The 20462-nt window shown below is 44.6% G+C and overlaps 1 protein-coding gene across 1 annotated transcript; it reads left to right on the plus strand.

Moving 5' to 3' along the window:
- Positions 1-15462: 15462 nt before the first annotated feature.
- LOC120707301 lies at positions 15463-18723 on the plus strand. The gene is made up of 5 exons (XM_039992180.1): positions 15463-16374; positions 16468-16520; positions 17400-17560; positions 17632-17780; positions 17873-18723. Exons 1-5 carry the CDS (start codon positions 15609-15611, stop codon positions 18310-18312), a joined length of 1569 nt encoding a protein of 522 aa, XP_039848114.1. The 5' UTR covers positions 15463-15608; the 3' UTR covers positions 18313-18723.
- The last annotated feature ends 1739 nt before the right edge of the window (positions 18724-20462 follow it).

Genomic DNA, 20462 nt, shown 5'->3' on the forward strand with positions numbered 1-20462 from the left:
TAACTACATGATGACACTCAAATTCTATACTGCATATGTGAAATTCTATTCTAAATCGTAATTAATTTATAAACACGTCTCTAATAGTACTACAATTGTAATAATAAACGCGTAGTCTTAATTTCCTAAACTAATAATAAACGCGTATCCTTAAACTCCTACTTAAATTGGTTCTACTATAGCACTAATTAAATTTAATTAGTCTACAATATCAATGGAAAAATACATAAGTTAAATATAATTACCTGCAGATCACAAGTGCGCAATCCGGCAGGGCTTCGTCGCTTCCCTTGTCCTCACCCCTCTCTTTGTGGGCCATCGGCCCAACTAGCTAAGTTGTCATGGTGTTTCGTAAAGGATGCTTACGCTTCAACTCTGAAAAGGAAAAGAGTCCGTGTATACATGCAAAAAGACAAATATGATGATGTCATCTCACATGCAAGAAAGTTTAGAACTTAAAAAAGTTATAGATCTTAAATGGTGTGTCCAAATTAAATTTAGATTGCACCATTATTATTTTTACGATAAGATCTTTAAAACAAGACCACACTTGCCTATATTTGCATGAACTTTTTTAAAAAATATATTTTTAATACTAAATAATCAGTTTCATCTACTGGGAACAAATATTTTTACAACACAAACAAATAATTATTTTAATGAACAAATAATCAAACATAACGAACAAATAATAATGTGCAACGAACAAAATATTGAACATTGTGAACATTTGATTATACAAGATATATAATGGAAAATAAATATCACGAACAGATGAGTCAACATGGTCGAACAATTTAATCTATAAAACGAACAAATGAGTCAACATGGCCGAATAATCTATAAAGGAAACATATAGAACTAAAAAATAAGTAAGTAAATAAATAAAAATAAAAAAGAAAAATAAAATAAAACCAAAAAAATTTGTAGTATGGATACAATAGAAAATTGAAAGAATATAAATATAAGAAGAAAAAGACAATTAAAGTAAAGAGAAGAAAATGAAATAAAAAAGATGCATGCGCCTTATTTTATTTTCTTCAACCCCGTCGCATGCATGTATGTTTGAAGCAGCAACACACAGCGTGGGAGAAAATTGTAAGAAAAATAAAAATATAGCAGCACAGTCAATCTCGTCACATGCATGTACTAGAATGCATGCAACTGCTTGTGGCCAGGTACAACACAAGTATAATCATACTGCTATGCATGCAATTATTGTACAACTGCAGTAGCACCGCACAGATTTTCACGGGCCAGCTTTTCTCTCATTTGGGCTGAAATAGTTTCACCGATCCGTATCATATTCTTTAGGCGATGGATAGCAAATTTGCAGCGCGGGCGACATATAGCTTTCACGCTCCCCGCCCGCCTCTCCCGTCGTCAAAAACCACCCACGGCCGCAACTCCAACGCCCCCCACCCCCGACCATTTTGAACCCAAACCCCTTTCCCCCAGCTAGCCGCCTCAGTCCCATCTCACGCCAACCCCGTCATTCTGCCGTCAAGCAAACCCTAGAATGAAGCTCATTCCTAAATCAGAATCAGGAGGAGAAGGGGTGCAGGAGAAGGTCAGATCCTGCTACGATTCAGAGGAGAGCGACGACGACAGTTTCTGGGAGGACGACCCGATTAGGTACAATTTGTCGGTGCGGCTGGCCAAGTGAACGATGCAATCGACGATGTGCCTCAACTTCTGCCACCATTCATAGTCCATTGCCGAGGTAAGAATTCGCCCAAGATCCAACGCGGTTCTTGGTTTTTTATTTGCGGATCTGCTAAATAATGTGAACTAGGAAGACCACCGGTGTATTTGCATGGCAAGATATTACCATCTCTAATGTTATATTTTAAATTATTTAATTATTTATATTTATTATTTGTGCGGCTAGATATAAATATATTTAAGGTTACACTTTTTTAATAGGCTTTCATAAAGCAAACTTTTTTGTTGACGAAAATCAAGATCTATTAAATCTATTTTGAGGATCAATAATTTGATTTTATTTTCATACTCCTTCTAGGTTTGAATTGGATACCATTTTGAGATAGTTTTAAGTTTGTTGTAGTATATGTTGATTAAAAAATATTTAGTTTCACTAAAGTGTAAATTTTTTATTAGTACCCAACATTGTGTTTTGAGGATCGCGTCAATGGCAAGCAGATTATTATTCATTTGGTGATAGTATTATTTCTGACATAAGTAATTGTTTGAGCATTTTTTTAGGTTTATATGTTACCGTTAATGTTGTAGCGTAATGTTTTTATTTATTTAATTTGGATTCTAAGTCAATGATTCGCAGCAGCTTCTTGGCATCTTCCTGGTACTCACCTGCGAGTGCTGCTGCTTCTTGTTTACTGTTATCTTTATCGCTCAAGGGGAGAGACAAAAAGAAGAGGTTTACTCTCCCATTCCTAGCTTAATTCGTAGAATTGATAGAGCGTGTGAATCCTATTCACCCCAACCATTCATTTCTTCGTTGTTGCCCCTAATCTAATAATAGTTTCTCCACACTTCACACTCTACTCCTCCACGTTGTCCACTCTGTATCCGCGCTGGCTTATGGCCTTTCCTTTTTCTCATTTTCCTTTTCTTTTTTTCTTATTTTTTCTCATCCCCTTATCGTTTCCAATGGAATATGGATTAGTGCACCTATTTTGTTCCTCTCTTAGCCTTGGGTACTTATTTAATCAATTCAAATATGTTGCAACTGATTTGACTAAGACAGTGAGATAAACAATGGTTGACATAAGGTTGTTTCTGGTTTTTTCAGCACCATTTATTAGTTTCAACATTACTTTTGACTGAAATGTTAGTAACTAAACACATATTAAATTTGTCTGTACATATTTTGATTGTATGCTAAAAATAATATTACAATTAATCAACTAAAATGATAGTATTTCTCAGTAAACTGTGAGGCTACAACTTTTCTACTTTTTCCAGCATCGTGCTGTGGTGTGCAAATATTTTTCTGAAGCTTGTCCGAAATTTTTTATATCAATGTTTGTGCTTGTATAAAAAATGAATTAAAAATTATGATAGTAATTTTTAAGAATCTCCTAGCTTACCCAATGCTAATTGTTTGAAGTCTTATTACTATGTTACATATTGAATTAGTTTCTTTATAATGGCATGGTGGGCTATACTTAGTCAAACACAGTGGTATTTTGGGCCGATTTTTATCGTAATGGCAGAGGTGGGCAATTTCAATTTCTCTTATTTTCTCCGATTAACATGAGAATTTTTAGGCCTTGAGATCGAACGTGAAGGCTCCGTTTGTTGGCCTAATAATAAGATATCTCAGTACACTGTGTGGCTACAACTTTTCTACTTTTTCTAGCGTGGTGCAATGGTGTGCAAATATTTTTCTGAAACTTGTCCGAAATTTGTTTATCAATGTTTATGCCCGTAGAAAAAATGAATTAAAAATTATGATCGTAATTTTTAAGAATCTCCTAACTTATCCAACGCCAGTTGTTTGGAGTCTCATTACTATGTTAAATATTAAATTAATTTCTTTATAATGGTGTGGTGGGCTATATTTAGTTAGACACAGGGGTACTTTGGGTCATCGATTTTTATCATAATGACAGTGATTGGATTAATTTTTTTATAATGATGTGGTGGGTTATACTTAGTCAGACATAGGGGTATTTTGGGTCGATTTTTATCATAATGGCAGTGATGTGTAATTTTAATTTCTCTTATTTTCTTCGATTAACATGAGAATTTCTAAATCTTGAGAGCGAATTTGGAGGCTCTATTTGTTGGCCAAATAATAAGATAATAGATTCGTCCGTTCTTATTTTTCACGGGGGATCTAGGATAGTTATTTGGAGATCTCCTAAATTCACCCCTTATTTGCGGATCTGGTAAATTCGCCCGGGTATTTTGGGCCTTCCCCCAACTGGTTTTATCTTTACGCAAGATTGGGATTGTATCGGGATAGGGATAACTGCCGTTTTGTCCACGGGGATCTTGGTTTTCTCGTTTAAGGGAGGGAAGGAACAAAACTCTATTCAGGTACTCACATGAGCACCCGGGTTTTGAGCCTGGGTGGCAGCTTAGTCAACCGATGATCTGTCAACCGAAGTGTTGCTCTGTTTTCAACAATTTACATTATAAGGACACATTTGCCCTTAGCATTCTTTATATAGGGTGTATGTTTGCATGGTTTTGAAATTATACTTCCACTGTAATCTCACGTTATTGTTTATAGCCACAGAATATAGTGCGAAACGGTGAAAGCACTATGAAATTGAATCTGGCGTACAATAATTTTACAAACTAAGCATACTTACTTTGACTAAACTTTGACTAATTGTGGCTTATAACGGATCTGCTAAATTCTCAACTGATTTTATCTTAGACCGTCCTCCCATCTCCGGCTAGTTCCCCTGTTTTTGGAGAAGGATAACTGGGGCTGTGGTTCCTGTTTTGGGCTTGATAGGTTTTTTTGGGGGGATTAGGGGTTGGGGATGATATGTGCGCTTGGTTTTGTTTGGCGCTTATGCATTTCATTAGATCTGACTAGTATTTCTGTGTTGGCTCCATGTGCAGATCTCCTTGAGAAAGGATGGGGATGGCAAAGGCTTGTGCCTTACTCTGATGGTAATGTTGATTGGACAATATTTAAGGAATACCTCAGAGAATATTTTATCCAGAATGCTGGTGAAATTCCCGCTCTTTGTGCTAGTAAGAAGCCTGAGAAAGATAAGAACTATTTTTGTCGCAATGCCAGTAAGTTTGCTGCCCGTCATGCCAGAAACAAGGTTAACACAGGCCAAGGCCGCAATGCTTCTGGTTATATCCTCAATGTTGTAGCTGATATGGTAATATACTCCTGGCTCTGCAAAATCATTCTGTTGCTATTCGAATTGATTTATTGCTCCAGATGCTAATTAGTACTGTTCCACCAATGCTAAAAATTGATCCCTTGCAGTGTGTTCAAGTCGAGCACAACTTCCGCTTCATTAACCGTCGCCTTCTCGTCGATGAAGACATCACCCTGAGCCGTCAGATCGAGGAGCTGCAAATCTTCTGATACATTCAGCGGATGAATATTGTACTGCAGCTGCAGCTTTGATGGTATGCCTGTTACAAATTGGACCTAACTGTGGCTTACCTTACCAACATTTGATGTTAGTGCTTAATGCTTACTCCCCCCCCCCCCCCCCCTCCATTTTTGAAGTGTATCGTGAAGGAGACAGACTTGCTATCTGAGCTGTTTGATTCTGGGCTTGATATCACTGAAATGGTCACCTTGAGCAAAAGGATCAGGAAGTCTGCCTATAATCTCACGCTCTATGAAGGGCTTGAATCTGCTGCTGCTGCAGGCGCACTGGTGGTATGTTCCTGCCCTTGCTAAGGCAACTCCTACCTGCTTAGTTTTTGTGGTTTATTCTTATGCTGATAGATTGTCATGAATTACAAAATGATTTTTAAAGGGTTTAGCGAAGGAGGCTAAGTTTTTGTGTTACGTGCTAAGTCGAGAAGACAGATGCTGGCACCGGGATTATTCTTCCTGTCATGCTATTCGAAGAGAGACTGCTACAGCTTTGGATATGCTTCTGCAAGAATCTAGTAGCGAAACATCTTATGATGGCAGTACTAGTTGGGCTTTGGCTGTTGTCAAATCAGAGAGGCCTCAAGGGTATGGTCTTAACAATAAAGAAATATTTCTTGTTTTAAATTATTGCTGCATCAAATTAGTTTAAATGTTATCTGCAATTGGTGGATTCAGCACTGTTGGGGATCTGTACTATGCTTCTGATGATGCTGATGTGAATGCAGCTTCAGCTGGTGCCAAATCTGAGAAGCCTCAACTGTATGGTCTTAATAATAGCCATGTTTTTTTGTTCCGAATTATTGCTGCATCAATTTAGTGACATAAATGTACCAAATTATTGCTGCATCAAATTAGTTATATTCATTCAAATGTCCTCTACAGTGGGGTCAGCACTGCTGGGGCCTGTACTGCACTTCTGATGATGGTGATGTGAATGCTGCTTCAGCTGGTGCCAGATCAGAGAGTCCTCAAAGGTACTACTTCGTCCCATAAAGACTATTCGTTTAGAAGATTTCAGACATACTACTGGTAGTGGAAAATGACCATGTTACCCCTAATTAACTATAGAAATTGTGATTGACTGTGTTGCAAATGCATTGGAACCAGAAAAATAACATCCACTTAAGAATTTGATTGGCTCCACACCCTTCTCTATGCAATTATTTCTTGGTTTTTTATATTGCTTTAATTAGATGGACTCAATCTAAACGAACAATCTTTGTGGGATAAAATTTGGAGGCTAAACGAACAGTCTTTGTGGGATGGAGGGAGTATGATCATAATAACAATAAGTTTTTTCTTGTTCGGAATTATTGCTGCATCAAATTACTGACATTTAAATGTCCTCTGCTATTTGGGATTCCATGGAACCACCACTAGTTCTTATGATTTATTCTTTTTATGTTTATTGTGTGGATGTTCCCATTAACATGCATTTGATTGTTGAAGTTTGGCTTGACTGTCAACCAGGGCGATGAGCTTGAAGAACAAGCTTTGGAGGCTTCTGACCTATGCAAGGTTAGTGGAGACGCGGATGAGCTTATTTTCAAATTAGACCAGATTGCATATGCAATGCCTTATATTTTGAAATGCACAGTTGAAATTGATGAATTAAAATGTGTGATAGGGTTACAATCTGCCTCACCAATACTTAGGGGTGGTAAAGGGCCCAAAATTTTGAACTAGAAAATCTAAGGGCCGGACCCTAAAAGAGCCGGGCTCTAATCTTATACAATTTTGAACTAAATAATTTAAAGGTCTTGTTGGACTGTGAAGATGCCACTAGGGCCATGGCTCATTACCACCCCTACCAATACCCCTCTTCTGTATGCTATTAGACTTGTTCTTATGATTTATTCTTTTTATTGTCTTGTACATGCCTTTGATTATCAAATATTTGGTGTTGTCTGACAGTAGTGTAATATTTTCATTGTTTTTTCTCTACTGTGTTTGTGTGCCTGACATCTAACGTGACTATTTTGTCTAATTAGTGTTCAACTCGACAAAGTTGCAATCGGCGGGTGACATTCTAGAAGACCAAGGGTTCAACAGGGTTAACAATTTCGGCGAAATTTCGCCGAAATTTCGGAAAAATTTTCGTTTCCGCTAGTTACCGGGATCCGAAATTTCGGTATTTTTCGGTATATTTCGTTTTCAAATTCAAAATTCAACAAATTTCGACCGAAATTCAACGAAATTCGCCGAAATTTACCGAAATTTCGGAACGGAATTCCGTTTCCGCTAAACACCGGGATTTGACCGGAAAACGAAATGGTTAACCCTGGGGTTCAATGGTTGTAGCAGTTTGGGGTACTGGACTTGGCTCATTAGCTATGTGTACTTGGACTTTGTTACTTTGTCGGTTTTCTAGCTGAGCCTTCTTGTCAACAACATAAATGTTCATGTTACATGAATGTTCTGTACTCCTCCCAAAGTTTATGATATGGACTACTAGTTTGATTTTCTTTACTGGAGCCAATAATTCGAGCTCTGCTTGCGTAATTGGTACTAAAGCGGCGCCCAAGTGGAATGGACGCTGTTATTGGGTCTTCCAGCTTCCTAGTCGCCGGGCGGACCCCTTTCCCTCAAATTTATTGTGCGGTTACGCGTTTTGTTCCTTCGAATCCTTCCTAATCGCTGCGCCTTTACGCGTTTTGTTCCTTCGAATCCTTCCTAGTCGCCGGGCAGTTATCCAGTACTCCTGTTTCAAATTTGAAGTAATTTGACTTTTGTAGCTAGTTTTTGTTAAGTTTCACACAAAATTTGTTCGAGTCCTCCCAGACAGGCTGACATAGATGGAGCTCGCTAGAATATCATAGATCTTTAGAATTTAGGGTATGTACAATAGACAACCGGGGTATGAAAGTATACTATGTCATCCATAGACGGTTAAAAGTGCTCTCGCTCTCACCCCACCTCTAGAGCCTCCTAGACTTAGCGGCGCCGGCGGCTGGAAGGAGAGGAGCCATCTCGTTGCCATTAGGGCCACTTTGAGAGGGTTCCGGCTCCCTCAGGCCTCAGCAGCTCCTGGTGGAGTTTTACCGAATGCTCTGGAGGTGGAGTTATGGGAATGACTTTGCCTGCAAGAAGGTAGACCAGACGGAACTATGAAAAAACAACTCTACCTGCTCCGGCTCTGGCTCTAGCTCCGGCCTTCCTACAAGAAGAATGGAGAATACTTGCTGCTTTGTGCTCTCATTGCCCCTAAAGCACGCTGCTCTGTTCTGCAACAGCTAGGTTGTTAAGCACCACTGCACCAGGAGCATGCAAGGGTAACAAAAAAAATTCTGCGGCCGTTGCCGCTTTCTACTTTTACTCTCGTTGTTGCCCGCCGCTATTCTTTTGCGCTCTCGGCGTCATCTGTTGTTGTTTATGATGGTGTCTCCTTCCGTTCCATCATCTGGTGGCGTTAAGATTACGCGATGTTTGGTACTTTTTAATGGGATCAACTATCGCGATTGATCTCAAACCCAATCCAACGGTAGGGTCAATCCCCTAAATCTCACGCCCTGATTGGAGGCGCGCAATCAATTCGTGATTGACGGCCCCCGTCACGCAGTGCAAATAAAAGCAAATGGTGGGGGTCGGGACACGTAGACCAAAGTTCACCATGCCCACCAAACCCACCAACATTCCCACCCGATCTGGGGAAGCGCTGTGGCGAAGGGAAGCGCCACCAATCTCGTCATTCCGCCACCTCTACACCACCACATCGGCGTCCTACGTTTACGACTTCGGCCGTCCACCTCGACGCCGCCTCACCGATCTCTGCACCGACATGGCGAACAACCTCGAGGCCGGATAATTCTTATTGCAAATGGAGGATTATCTCCTCCCGTTGTTACAGGATAATACTGCAGTGCCTTGTCACATTTGTACTATTTCATCTCAGTTCATCTTGGAGAATGCAGCCTATCTCGGTGAGGTGCTAATTTTCGTAGCATTATTAAACCACCTAGATGTTTCGATTTTACCTTCATTTTTATTCAACAAAGGTGTGAAGATGTTATCTGTGTATAGCGCTGTTCCTGTGTGACAAGTACAACGGCAACACCAATAGGAAGTTTGGAGCAGATGGTTAAATCTCGTGCTCTGAACTGGTGGGCTCGGTTACTTGCTGATTTGCAGGTACATCGGTGTGACAGTGTAGCGTACTATCATCCATGACTTGGTGCCAACATTTTTGCAGACGCGAGTGTTGCACTACACGTTCTTCTGATGTGTAAACAATAGATGTTTTCTCTTTTTTTTCGAGGGGGGGGGGGGGGGGGGTTCCTTCTTTTAGCATCAACAATAGTTGTTTTCATGTTTCATTTCGTAACGGGCAGCTGTATTTTTCCTAAGTTAACTTTGAACCCAACACAGGCCCAACCCAATCAGCCTTCGCACCATTCAATATGATAGATTTAACCTATTTTCGAACTGGGCCTCAAACCCATGTCAAGCCCAACCCAACCGAGCCAGCCATCTCCAGCCGACTGCTCAAATATGGGCCTCTATTTTATATTTTTAGGCTGGCCCATAAAATTTAGGGGCTTGAAATCCTCTCTCCGGACTCCAGTCAGCCCGACGAAATGATGGCCCCTATATCAATCTGACTAGTGGGAAAGAGAAAAAAAAGAAATGAGGCCCACATTTTTTTGAGATAGTACCACCTTCAATTAAGAAATATAGTTGGTACAAACTCCATCGGGAGGAGCAAGAAGCTAGACATGCCGTCCTACAGCTTCATAAATCGAACTTCTAGCTAGTCTATGAGCATCACCATTAGAACTCCGACTTTCGTGAACGAATTGAGCGTTCACAAACCGAGCCGCCCCTGCCTTGATCTCCATAACGATATGGCCATAAAGTCCCATACCTTGCCCATATATGTTCTTCACCACATTGACACAGTCCGTGGCAATTCTGATCTTCTGCAGGTCCAGATCGCTTGCAAGAGCAAGTCTTTCCCGGCAAGCCATTGCTTCCGCAACCTCCGGCGAGGTAATTCCCTCAACAACCAGAGCTGATGTGCCAAGAAACATCCCTGTTTCATTTCTTGCCACCGCGGCCATGGCTCAATATCTGAATTCTTGGATAGGGCTGCATCAACATTCACCTTCAACACTCCCCGAGGAGGTGGGATCCAGCGCGGCACTAGAGGCCTGATCCTCTCCCCTTGTCTCTGTTTTACTTCCGTAGGAGTAGTTGTTTCCAGGTCTGATAAGAACCTCTCAATAAAATTATGAGTAGATAACGGGCTTTGGAACATCTCCTCATGAATGACTTTCCTTCGAGCGTACCAAATCGCCCACATCGTGACTGTCAAATGCACAAGGTCTTCATATCTTAAGTTTGCCACTGCCTCATGTAGCCATCCCCTAGCATTCTCATGATGTGCCTGACTTAGAAATTCCAGCACAGGTTCACCTTGCAAAACCCAGACACACTTGGCCATGTTGCACTCCAGCAAGGAGTGGCGCCAGGAATCCGGCCTTCCACATATGGAGCAGTTGCTGTGCTGCGCCATATTTCTATGATAATGGACATCACCGGTCGGGATCGATTGTTTTGCAAGTCTCCACAAAAAGACTCGAACTTTAGAAGGAACTTTGACACTCCATAAATCTGTCCAATCCTTATGTTTTGCTCTCATATCTGACTGACCTGGGTTGTGATCAATCTAATCAGTCCTTTGCTCTCGGTTAGACACCAACATTCGGTACGCAGAACGAACTGAGAAAACTCCTGATTTCTCATAGTGCCAGGCCCAAAAATCCTCCTGTCTTCGAGTGGATAGGGGTATACTCCTGATTACCTCCTAGTCCATCGGTATGAAGTGGAATTTCAGCTTATCCAGATCCCAAGACAAACTCACCAGATCGATCAGCTCACTGACCACTGCCGGTGGTGTACTGCTCAAGCAGCAGATCGGCCTCATGAGGCCATCTCTTGGTAACCAATTTGTTCTCCACACATCTGTGTCCTCACCCGTTCCAATTCTTTTGATCAGGCCCTGCTGTAGAACTCTCTTGCTGTCAATAATAGCTCTCCAAACTCTGAATGGAGATGGGCGAAGTTCTGCGTCAAGAAAGTCTGCATTAGGGAAGTAAACTGCCTTCAACACCCTCGCGCTGAGCGTGATCGGCTCCTGCAAAATGCGCCGGGCCTGTCTCGCAAGCAGTGCAAGCAATGTTTTTAAATCACCTAATCGTCTGATCGAACAATGGGTGGACCAGACGACTAATCGTGATTAGTCGTCGACTAGGGTCGATTAGTCGGGTCTGATCGACCCTAGTCATCCACTAGTCGTCCAGGACATTTAGGATCCATATATATATATATATATATTATTGTATATGAGTTGAGTACTGAAGTACTAGCAAGGTGCGGTGGCAGTTTTGCTATAGCCTTCTCAGCATATGCTGCAGAATCTGGAGCAGTTGAGGAAGAAGAACCAACAACACCAGTGGAGGCAACCACTAAAGGACGGTCGGCAGCGTCACCACTCCCACCAGCACTGGGTGCATCTGGTTTGAGCATTATAACCTCCACCATAGCGCGCCTCATCTCCCCTTCTTCTCAAGACGCAAACGAATCACAGGATGCAATGGTACTTGGCAGCAAATCGGCACACTGGAATAGAGGAGGGAAAGGAGGGAAGAAGGGATTGCTCACCACTATCAGAGGACGACGAAGCCATCTTCTCTGGAGCTCGCCGGACCCGTCACCCGTGCTCGTGCTCGCGCGTCGACAGGAGGAGGTCGCGGGTCGGGGCAGCTCGCCGGAGGGAACGGAGGAAAGAAGGGAGCTCGCCGGAGGGAAAGGAGGGAAGGAGGCCGCCGGTCGGGGCAGCTCAACTCGCTCGCGGCGCCGACGGGCCGTGGCGGCGGCGGCGGCAATGGAGGGAGCGGCGGCCGCCGACACAGGCGCGGCTCGGTCGGGACGGAATGGTGGCTGCCTGGCTGGGAGCCTCTCCAGTCTTGCTTCTTAAGTTCTAACCCTAGTGGGCTTTGGGCTTCTCATTTTCTCACCAACCCACAAGCAATCTAGCCCAGTTACACAAACCTAATCGAGAACACTCCTAGTCGGACGATTAATTACCTCTAATCGCCGATTAGTCGGTCGATCGGTCGATCAGGCTTCCTGATCGAGTCGTGGACCCTAATCGAGCACGCTGGACCGATAAGGTCGATTAATCGCGATTAGTCGCTCGATTTGAAAACATTGAGTGCAAGGTTGAAAAGTTCAATATCTCTGAATCCCAATCATCCCATATATTTTGGTTTTGTCATCTCCTCCCATGCTACCCAGCATGTCTTCCTCTTTCCCTCCTTACTTCCCCACCAGAAGCCTCGCATCAAACTATCGATATGCTGACACAGCCCTCTCGGCAATCTGAAGCAAGACATGGAGAAGGTTGGCACCGCTTGTGCCACAACCTTGATGAGCACTTCCTTTCCACTAGCTGACAGTGTTTGCCCCCATCCACCCCTGGACCTTCTTCCAAACTCTATCTTTGAGATACTTGAAAGTTCCATTCGTAGCAGTACCAACATCCGTGGGCATTCCCAAGTACTTCTCACTTAGAGCTTTATTGTGCACATCCAGGGTCTCCATGATTTCCTCTCTGATGCCGCCACTCACCCCCTTGGTGAAGTGTATAGAAGATTTATCCATGTTGATGCTCTGACCCGAGGCTTGGCAGTATGTGTTCAACACATCCGTCACCGTCTCCGCACTCTCCCTGTTTGCCTTGAAGAACAGCAAGCTGTCATCCGCGAACAATAAGTGGCTAACCATCGGGGCCGAGGCAGCCACTTTAATCCCATTGAGGCTCGATGACTGAATTTTGGACTTTAAAAGGCACGAAAGGCCCTCCGCTGCTAACAAGAACAAGTAAGGCGAGATTGGGTCTCCCTGACGGATTCCCCTTGTCAGAACAAAACTATCCAGACGATCTCCATTGAATAAGACAGAAAAAGACACTGTAGTGACCAGTCTCATAATCATCTCAACCCATATCCGGTGGAAACCCAGCTTAATCATTATAGCCTTTAAATAGCTCCATTCCACACGGTCATATGCTTTCCTCATGTCCAACTTCAGCGCACAAAATCTATTATCTCTTGCTCTCTTCTTCTTCATAAAATGCATGCACTCATAAGCTGTAATTATATTATCTGTGATAAGTCGGCCTGTAACAAAAGCCGACTGTTCCTCAGAAATAATCTCTGGTAGAACAGACTTCATCATATTTGCCATCACCTTTGAAGCTATCTTGTATATTACATTACATAGGCTAACAGGGCGAAACTGACCCAGTTCCTCCGGACTCTGCACCTTTGGTATTAACACAATGCACGTGCAATTAATCAAAGATGGATCATCCTCACCTCGCAAGACGCGAAGTAAGTACCACTTCAGTAACCTCGTCACCACAGAGCTCCCAATGACGCTGAAAGAAATGTGCCGGCAAACCGTCAGGCCCCGGCGATTTAGTAGGAAACATCTGAAACAACGCCCTCTTTATTTCATCTTTATCAAAAGGGGCCACCAAACTCTCATTCATAGCCGCTGTCACCTTGGCCGGAACCGTATCAAGGACCAGGTTCATATTTACCGCCCCCTTTGACGTGTACAGCGTCCTGTAGAAACCCGTTGCCATAACTCCCATCTCCACTTGATTATCAGTGAACTGACCATCCTGATTTTTTAGCTTGGAGATGTAATTTCTTCTGCGTTGCTGACTCGCCCTGAGATGAAAGAAGCGAGTATTCCTATCACCTTCCGTCAGCCACGTGATTCTGGAGCGTTGCTTCCACATAATTTCTTCTCTGTGATTCAACTCCATAATTCACTCCACCACTTTAATTTCCGCATGAGAAGGTCCCCCAACCCGTGTGGTGTCTGATCTCATCCTTTCCAGTTCCTCATTCAAAGCTTTAAGCTCGCGGCGAACATGGCCAAAAGAATGAGCTCCCCATTCGCTCAGACTACCCGCCAAGCGTGTCACTTTCTCGTTTAGCTCCTGCAGAGTATGTGCCTTCCCTCCTCCCTGCCATGTTTGAGCCAACATAGCAATAAAATCTTCATGAGATTCCCACATCACCTCGTACCTAAAAATCTTCTTCTTTTTCCTTCGCCGATCACTCTCATCCTGCTCCCATCGGAGCAGTATTGGGTCGTGGTCCGACGCTGCTCCAGTAAGATGTGAAACCCTTGCCTCAGAGAAGCGCGAGCACCAATCCGCCGTGGCCAGAGCTCGATCAAGTCGAACTCGGCAGTACGAGCCACCTGCAACTCTCTTTTCAAAAGTCCAGCTCCTTCCCTCATAACCGAGGTCATGAAAACCACACACGCCCACCACCTCGCGGAAGCCCGCGATCTGTGCATGGCTACGCTCTTGCACCCCTGGTGCTCCTCCCTCAGCAATACTTCATTAAAATCACCCATGCACATCCAGGGAAGATGCAATGAGGCTTTGATAAATTTCAGCATGTCCCACGTCTTATGGCGCTAGGTAGTTTGAGCATCACCATAAACACATCTCATTATCCAAGGCTGCTTCCCATATTCTGTCACAATTGCATCGATATGATATTGCGAGTACGGTAAAATTTCCACTCTAGTTTTATTATTCCAAAAGATACCAAGGCCACCACTGCGACCTGAACTATTGACAGCAAAGGAATTATCATACCCTAGAGTACCTTTTAACAACTCCACCCGTGACTTGTGAATTTGAGTTTCTAAAACACATAGCACGGTCGGGGCATACTTCTTCGCAAGATTGCGAAGCTCACCAACTGTCACGGCATTGTTCATTAGTCCCGGCGGCACTCCGACACGGAGCCCGCCGATGAAGTAGGACAAGTGTCCTCTTTGATCTCCTTCTGCCTCTTCTTATCTGCCGCCATGATCCCACCCTTATTCCTACTCCCGCAAATCAAGCCGATGCTCCGCCAAGGCCGGGAAACTGAGTCAGATCAGTCCCTTGGTCAGCCCGAGCGGAGGATAACTTAACCGGACGCGAGGAGAAGGACCGGTGTCGGTGGAAAACCTTCGTCGTCACAAATCGCCGCCGAAGTCGCCAAGCCCTAGAAACCTAGGTCATTGCCAAGTGGGGCCCACATGTCGGGTGGAAATAGAGGGCCTCCAGTTCTAGAGGCACTGGGCCAAAATTTGGTGGTCTCCAAAAAATAGTAGCCCGTTTAGGAGTCCGATTGGAGTTATTTTTCCACCTGAAAAACTAAAAGAAAAGATATAAGCTCATTTAGTCACCGAGCTAGAGATGCTCTCAGCTCCTCTTCCTTCACTGACCACCGGGGCTCCAGTAGTCAGTGTCCCCCCGCCCCGCCTCTCCCGTCTTCGAAAACCACCCACGGCCCGGCCGCACCTCCCACGCCCCCCACCCTCGACCATTTTGAACCCAAACCCCTTCCCCTCTCCCCCTCGACCTCCCCGAAACCCCACACTTCTCTCGAACCTAGGGTTAGGGTTTCGTCACCCCCGTCCCCGATTCGAGCCAATTCGCCTCGCCCCCCGCCGCGCCATGGCCGCCGGCCCCCTCGTGGTGGACTTCCCCTCCATGGGCACCGCCCTCTGCTTCAGCAGCCTCGAGTCCCTTCTCCGCGACTCCGCCTCGGGATTCCTCGCCGCCGTCTCCGCCGCCCCAGCCCCCGGCGCCGCCGACCTCACCAACTTCCACCGCGTCTTCTCCCGGGTCCTCAGCGCGTACCCGGACCCGCCGCTGGAGGCCGTCTGGTTCTTCTGCGCGCTTTCCTTCCACGACCGCCCCGACGACCTCCGCTCCCTGCTCCAGCTCCTCTCCGCCTTCACCGCCTCCACGCCCGGCGCCGCCAAGCCGCTCGCGCTGCTGGCCCCTGTCGTCTCCGAGCTCTTCCACTCCGACAAGACGCGCAGGGAGACCGAGGCCCTCGTCGAGGCCGTGCTCAGCTACATCAGCATCTGCAGCAGCCGCCCAGCCGCCTCCTCGGCTGATGGGGCCAGCGCCGGCGCCGGGAGCCTGCTTCCCGCCTTCGGGGAGCTCGTCAAGGTGTGGAGCGTGCGGCACTCGAGGGACAGATGCCCGTTCCAGGTGCTGTTCCCGCTCGCCGGGGAGGAGGCCAGGCGAGAGCTGATGAAGGAAGGCTGCAGCGTCGAGTACCTCGCCGGGGTGGTGGTGGCTGAGGCGTTTCTGCTCAGGCTCTGCCTCAAGGTGCAGAATGCAACAGGGGTATCTCGCGCTGAGCTGCAGAAGGAGCTCAGGATCTGGGCGGTCAGCTCCATCCCGGTCTTCCAGAACCAGCACTTCTTTGGTGAGTGGATGATGATCATGTTCTTATTGTCCTTTTAGAATCAGTTGTAGTGACTCAAGATTGTGTTGGTGTCATTGCCCATGGATTTAACAGGGGTCCTGCTAAACATGCTCTTGAAATCTCCTCTGCCTGTTTACTCACTACTGGTATGTTTTTCTGGACTAATGAGCAATTGTCGATGTTGTATTTGTAGCTGATGTCTTAGCAAGCTAGGATGATCATGAATTGGCTACTTATTAACAAATTTATATATTAAACATTTACAGATTACAATACATATGTGGTAGTTGTATGGACCATAAAAAATATGGCAAAAAGCTTAGTAAACTCATTTCATGAATTAAGAAACATGAGTCATGATCACACTTTTTCATTACCTGTTCTGTAAACTAGTTATTTAGCATGGATTACCCTTGTAACATAAGAACTGTGCAATTTGTTGCCTTGTACATCGATTGTGCTTGGACTCAGGGGTCTTTCTTAATTTGTGGAAACTAAAGAGGAGAGCAGAACAGTATATGGGTATTGTGTTTCGCAAAGCTGGTGTTAGTATAACATTTTGCTCTCAACACCGCATGGAGCGTGACTTGGGATGGAGTTGTATCTCATCTTTGTGATATGCAAGCAGGTTGAAGTCTGATATGCGGTTTGTCTTAGTATGCCCTTTTGTTTCAGATCATAATTATGATATATTTTGTGTGGAACTGGCAAAATAGGGATTTTATGCCCAATTTTCCTTGGTTGTAGTGTTCATTGTTGCAAGCCATGTTAGTTCTGTACTTATGAATTTCCTCACTGGGAGTTATCTTTTGCATAAAGTTGTCAGACTCGTTGAATTATTGTACTATGTCATTTGGTTTACCTGAGTAGTGGATTACGTCTTCAATTTTTATTCTTTATAATCTAGAAGTATCATTCAGAAAGCAGACTAGGAGTTCTACATATGTTGACAGTGAGTTGTGTCAGTGACATTGTCAGGTTTCTTGAGTCATCTAATTTGTGTTGCATTTGCTTTCTGGTTATAGAGTGCTGATGATGAAATTTTGGTGAGGGATGTCCTTTATGATGCTCTGATCTTGGTGGATTATTCTTTCATTAACAATGTTTCTGGAGTTGATCAAGCTGACATCTTGCCTATAAATTTGTCGAGATTGATTATCACTCTTGATGCAGTCAATGATGCCAGGTGATAAGGATTACTGTAACCAAAACTTAACAGGTGCTGGAAACATCTTCTCATTTCATTTCTTCTAATAGGAGGAAAGGCGATCAAGGGAGGGCGATGTCGTTTGTCAACGCCTTCTCGACCTCCAGCGTTCCTAATTACCTCATCAAGTGGGCTACTTGTCAAGTTGGCTTTGGCGCACTCAACAAACCAATTGCCAATACTCCCCAAGCTCTTCTCCGTATGTGCATATATGAGATGACCTCATTGATTTCAAGTATCATGTCTTGTGCAGTGTACTCAAGTAGAACTGTATATGTTTTCTTTTCGCAGAGTGGCTTGTCAATCTTGAAGATAAGGGCCTCAAAGTTTTTGGAGATAACAGTTCTTGGGTTAAGGGGAAGCTTATTTATGGTGAGGTCAAGAATGGCTATGGGAACAGGATGGTTCATTCAGACGCAGACCTTTTCTTCATTGATAAACAGAGTGGTGGGGAGGTTATGGACACCAAAGACAGTGAGGATGAAGCTGTGGAGATGGAGACCACTGGTAATGCTTTTATGGCTGCTACTCAGTCGATGAAGGTGGAGACTAACGGCATACGTAAGAGGAAGGGCTGTAGAAATGAAGATGCTGCTGCTTTGAAGTTTGTGAAGTACAAGGTAGAAGACAGCTCAGTCAAGGACTACTTCTCGTCAGCTAACAATGGCATGAGCAGCGGTAGTGAGGTAGAGAACCCGCAGTCCGATGATGAGATGGAAGAATCGGATTGATGATAGAATGAGATCACTTGCTAATGCTTACTTCGGAGAGTTGCTTTAGAGAGTTTCTTGGACAAGTGCCTCTTCAGAGCCTGGACCATGTTGTTTCGGATGCCGCTTCTTAATGATGTCGTGCAGTTACCCTGTTCAGTTCATGTTCTAGGATAATAATCAGCAACAGAGGGTCCTGTCTCCGGCTAGGCTTTCGGATATAGTAGTAACTTGTTAGCTGACCTGAGTACTTGACATGGTGCATGATGTGTGCTTTATGCTATATCGTGCTCTCTGTCATGTGCTAGACTTCAAAAGGTAGATTTGCTTCAAGTCTGTATTAGATGTGTACTTTAATGTACTCACGGAACCACTTGGAACCAGTGAAATCTTCAACCAGAATATCATGGCTTTTTGTTGCCTTATGTGAAATTCGAATGATCTCATTTGAAGTTTATTTTCCATTTTTGTGGCAATGTTATACGGTAGCTGCATCAATTTGCGTACTATCATGTTTCGTGTGCAATTGGAAGCAACCAAAGTCTCGTAGGCTTCATGCAGGTGGAAGCGGTTTTTCCATTTACGTCTCCTAGCTCAAGAGGCATCGTTGTTTCGGACTGAGATTCAGGCCTGTTTGGTATAATAGACTATTAATTATGGGTATTAAATAAAGACATTTTAGAAAACTAACTCTACAATTTCTGCACTACTTCGCGAGACGAATCTAATGAAACATTTGATTGCACAATTAGAGAACGATTACTGTAGTCAATCATGAATTAATTAGGCTCCATTTAGTTTAAAAAAAATTTCTACAGTACCCGCCACATCGAATTTTTAATCGCATGCATGAAGCATTAAATTTAATTGAAAAAATAATTAATTATACAGTCCAACTGATTAGCACGAGATAAATCTTTTAAGGCTAATTAATCTATAATTAAATATTAATTGCCATATAACAACGAAAATGCTACAGTGTTAAAACTCAAAAAATTTGGCAAACTAAACAAAGCCTTAGGCTCATTAGATTCGTTGCGTAAAGTTGTATCCTTCTGAAAAAAATTTTGCAAATAAATTTCGTTTAGTACTTAATATATATAATTTTTTTAGCGCAAGTTGCGTCAGTGACCAAACGCCGCGTCAATGACATGGCTCCAGCGACATTCCCCGTTAGACGAAGTCACTGATGTGTGGGACCGTTGTTTCGGTGTAGGGTAGACCAAATGACCGAATCCATGGGCCATGGCTTCTCGGTTCCTTCCCCCTCCTCTCGCAGTCTCGCTCGTTGTCCACGATCCACGTCCCGCCACCGCCGGCCTCCCTCACCGTCGGCTACTTCCTCTCCCCTCCCGCTCGCCTCACAGTGCATTCCTCTCCACCGACCCTCGCCGACGAGGGCCGGAGCGCCGTTTCCCCCGCCCACGCGGAGGAGCTCCGGTCCGGGCCGCGGTGCTGCAGGTCTGCGCCACCCGCCGCGCGCTCCGCCACTTCCACGCGGGCTGCAGCCCGACACGTCCTTCACGACTTGCTGCTCCTGCGCATCACCAACACCAACTGTTACCGCGGCAGGCTGGCCGACGCCTCACGCCTGGAGGGCGTTTGATGGAATGCCGCACGGGGGCGTGGTCGGCGTCGCCCACTCGGCTGAGCCTGTTTGCGCGGATGGTCGCAGGAAGGAGGGGCACCCAACGGGTTTGCGCTTGTGGCGGTGCTAAGGCCTGGACGGCGGTGCTTGGCCAAGTAGAGTTTACGAGGCAGGTGCGTGGTGATGTGCTAAATCTGCTGCAGGATTTTGCATGACCCATGCCTTGGCGGTTCCAACTGTGACGGGTCATGGAATGCCCTGGTCAGCGGGGCTGGAAAGTGATGCTGTTGGGAGTTCACTGCTTGATTGAAACAGCATGGTCATGGTCACTCTGTTGGGAGTTCAATGCTTGATTGAAACATAGCATGGTCGATGGAAGGGGACGGCACGCATGGTCATGCTCATTTTCAAGAAGCATTCATGGTAATTCTAGAAAGGGACAGTGACTATGATCGCACTCATTTTCAAGAAGCATGTGGAGCCCCGCAATGCGATAAGCAAGCATTGATTTACCTACTATTCTGAAGACCAAATGGTTGCATGAAACTAAGGTTGTTCATGCTTTGGTGATCAAGAGAAGTGC

This window comes from Panicum virgatum, chromosome 5K (genome assembly GCF_016808335.1).
Source record: "Panicum virgatum strain AP13 chromosome 5K, P.virgatum_v5, whole genome shotgun sequence".
NCBI classification, from domain to species: domain Eukaryota; kingdom Viridiplantae; phylum Streptophyta; class Magnoliopsida; order Poales; family Poaceae; genus Panicum; species Panicum virgatum.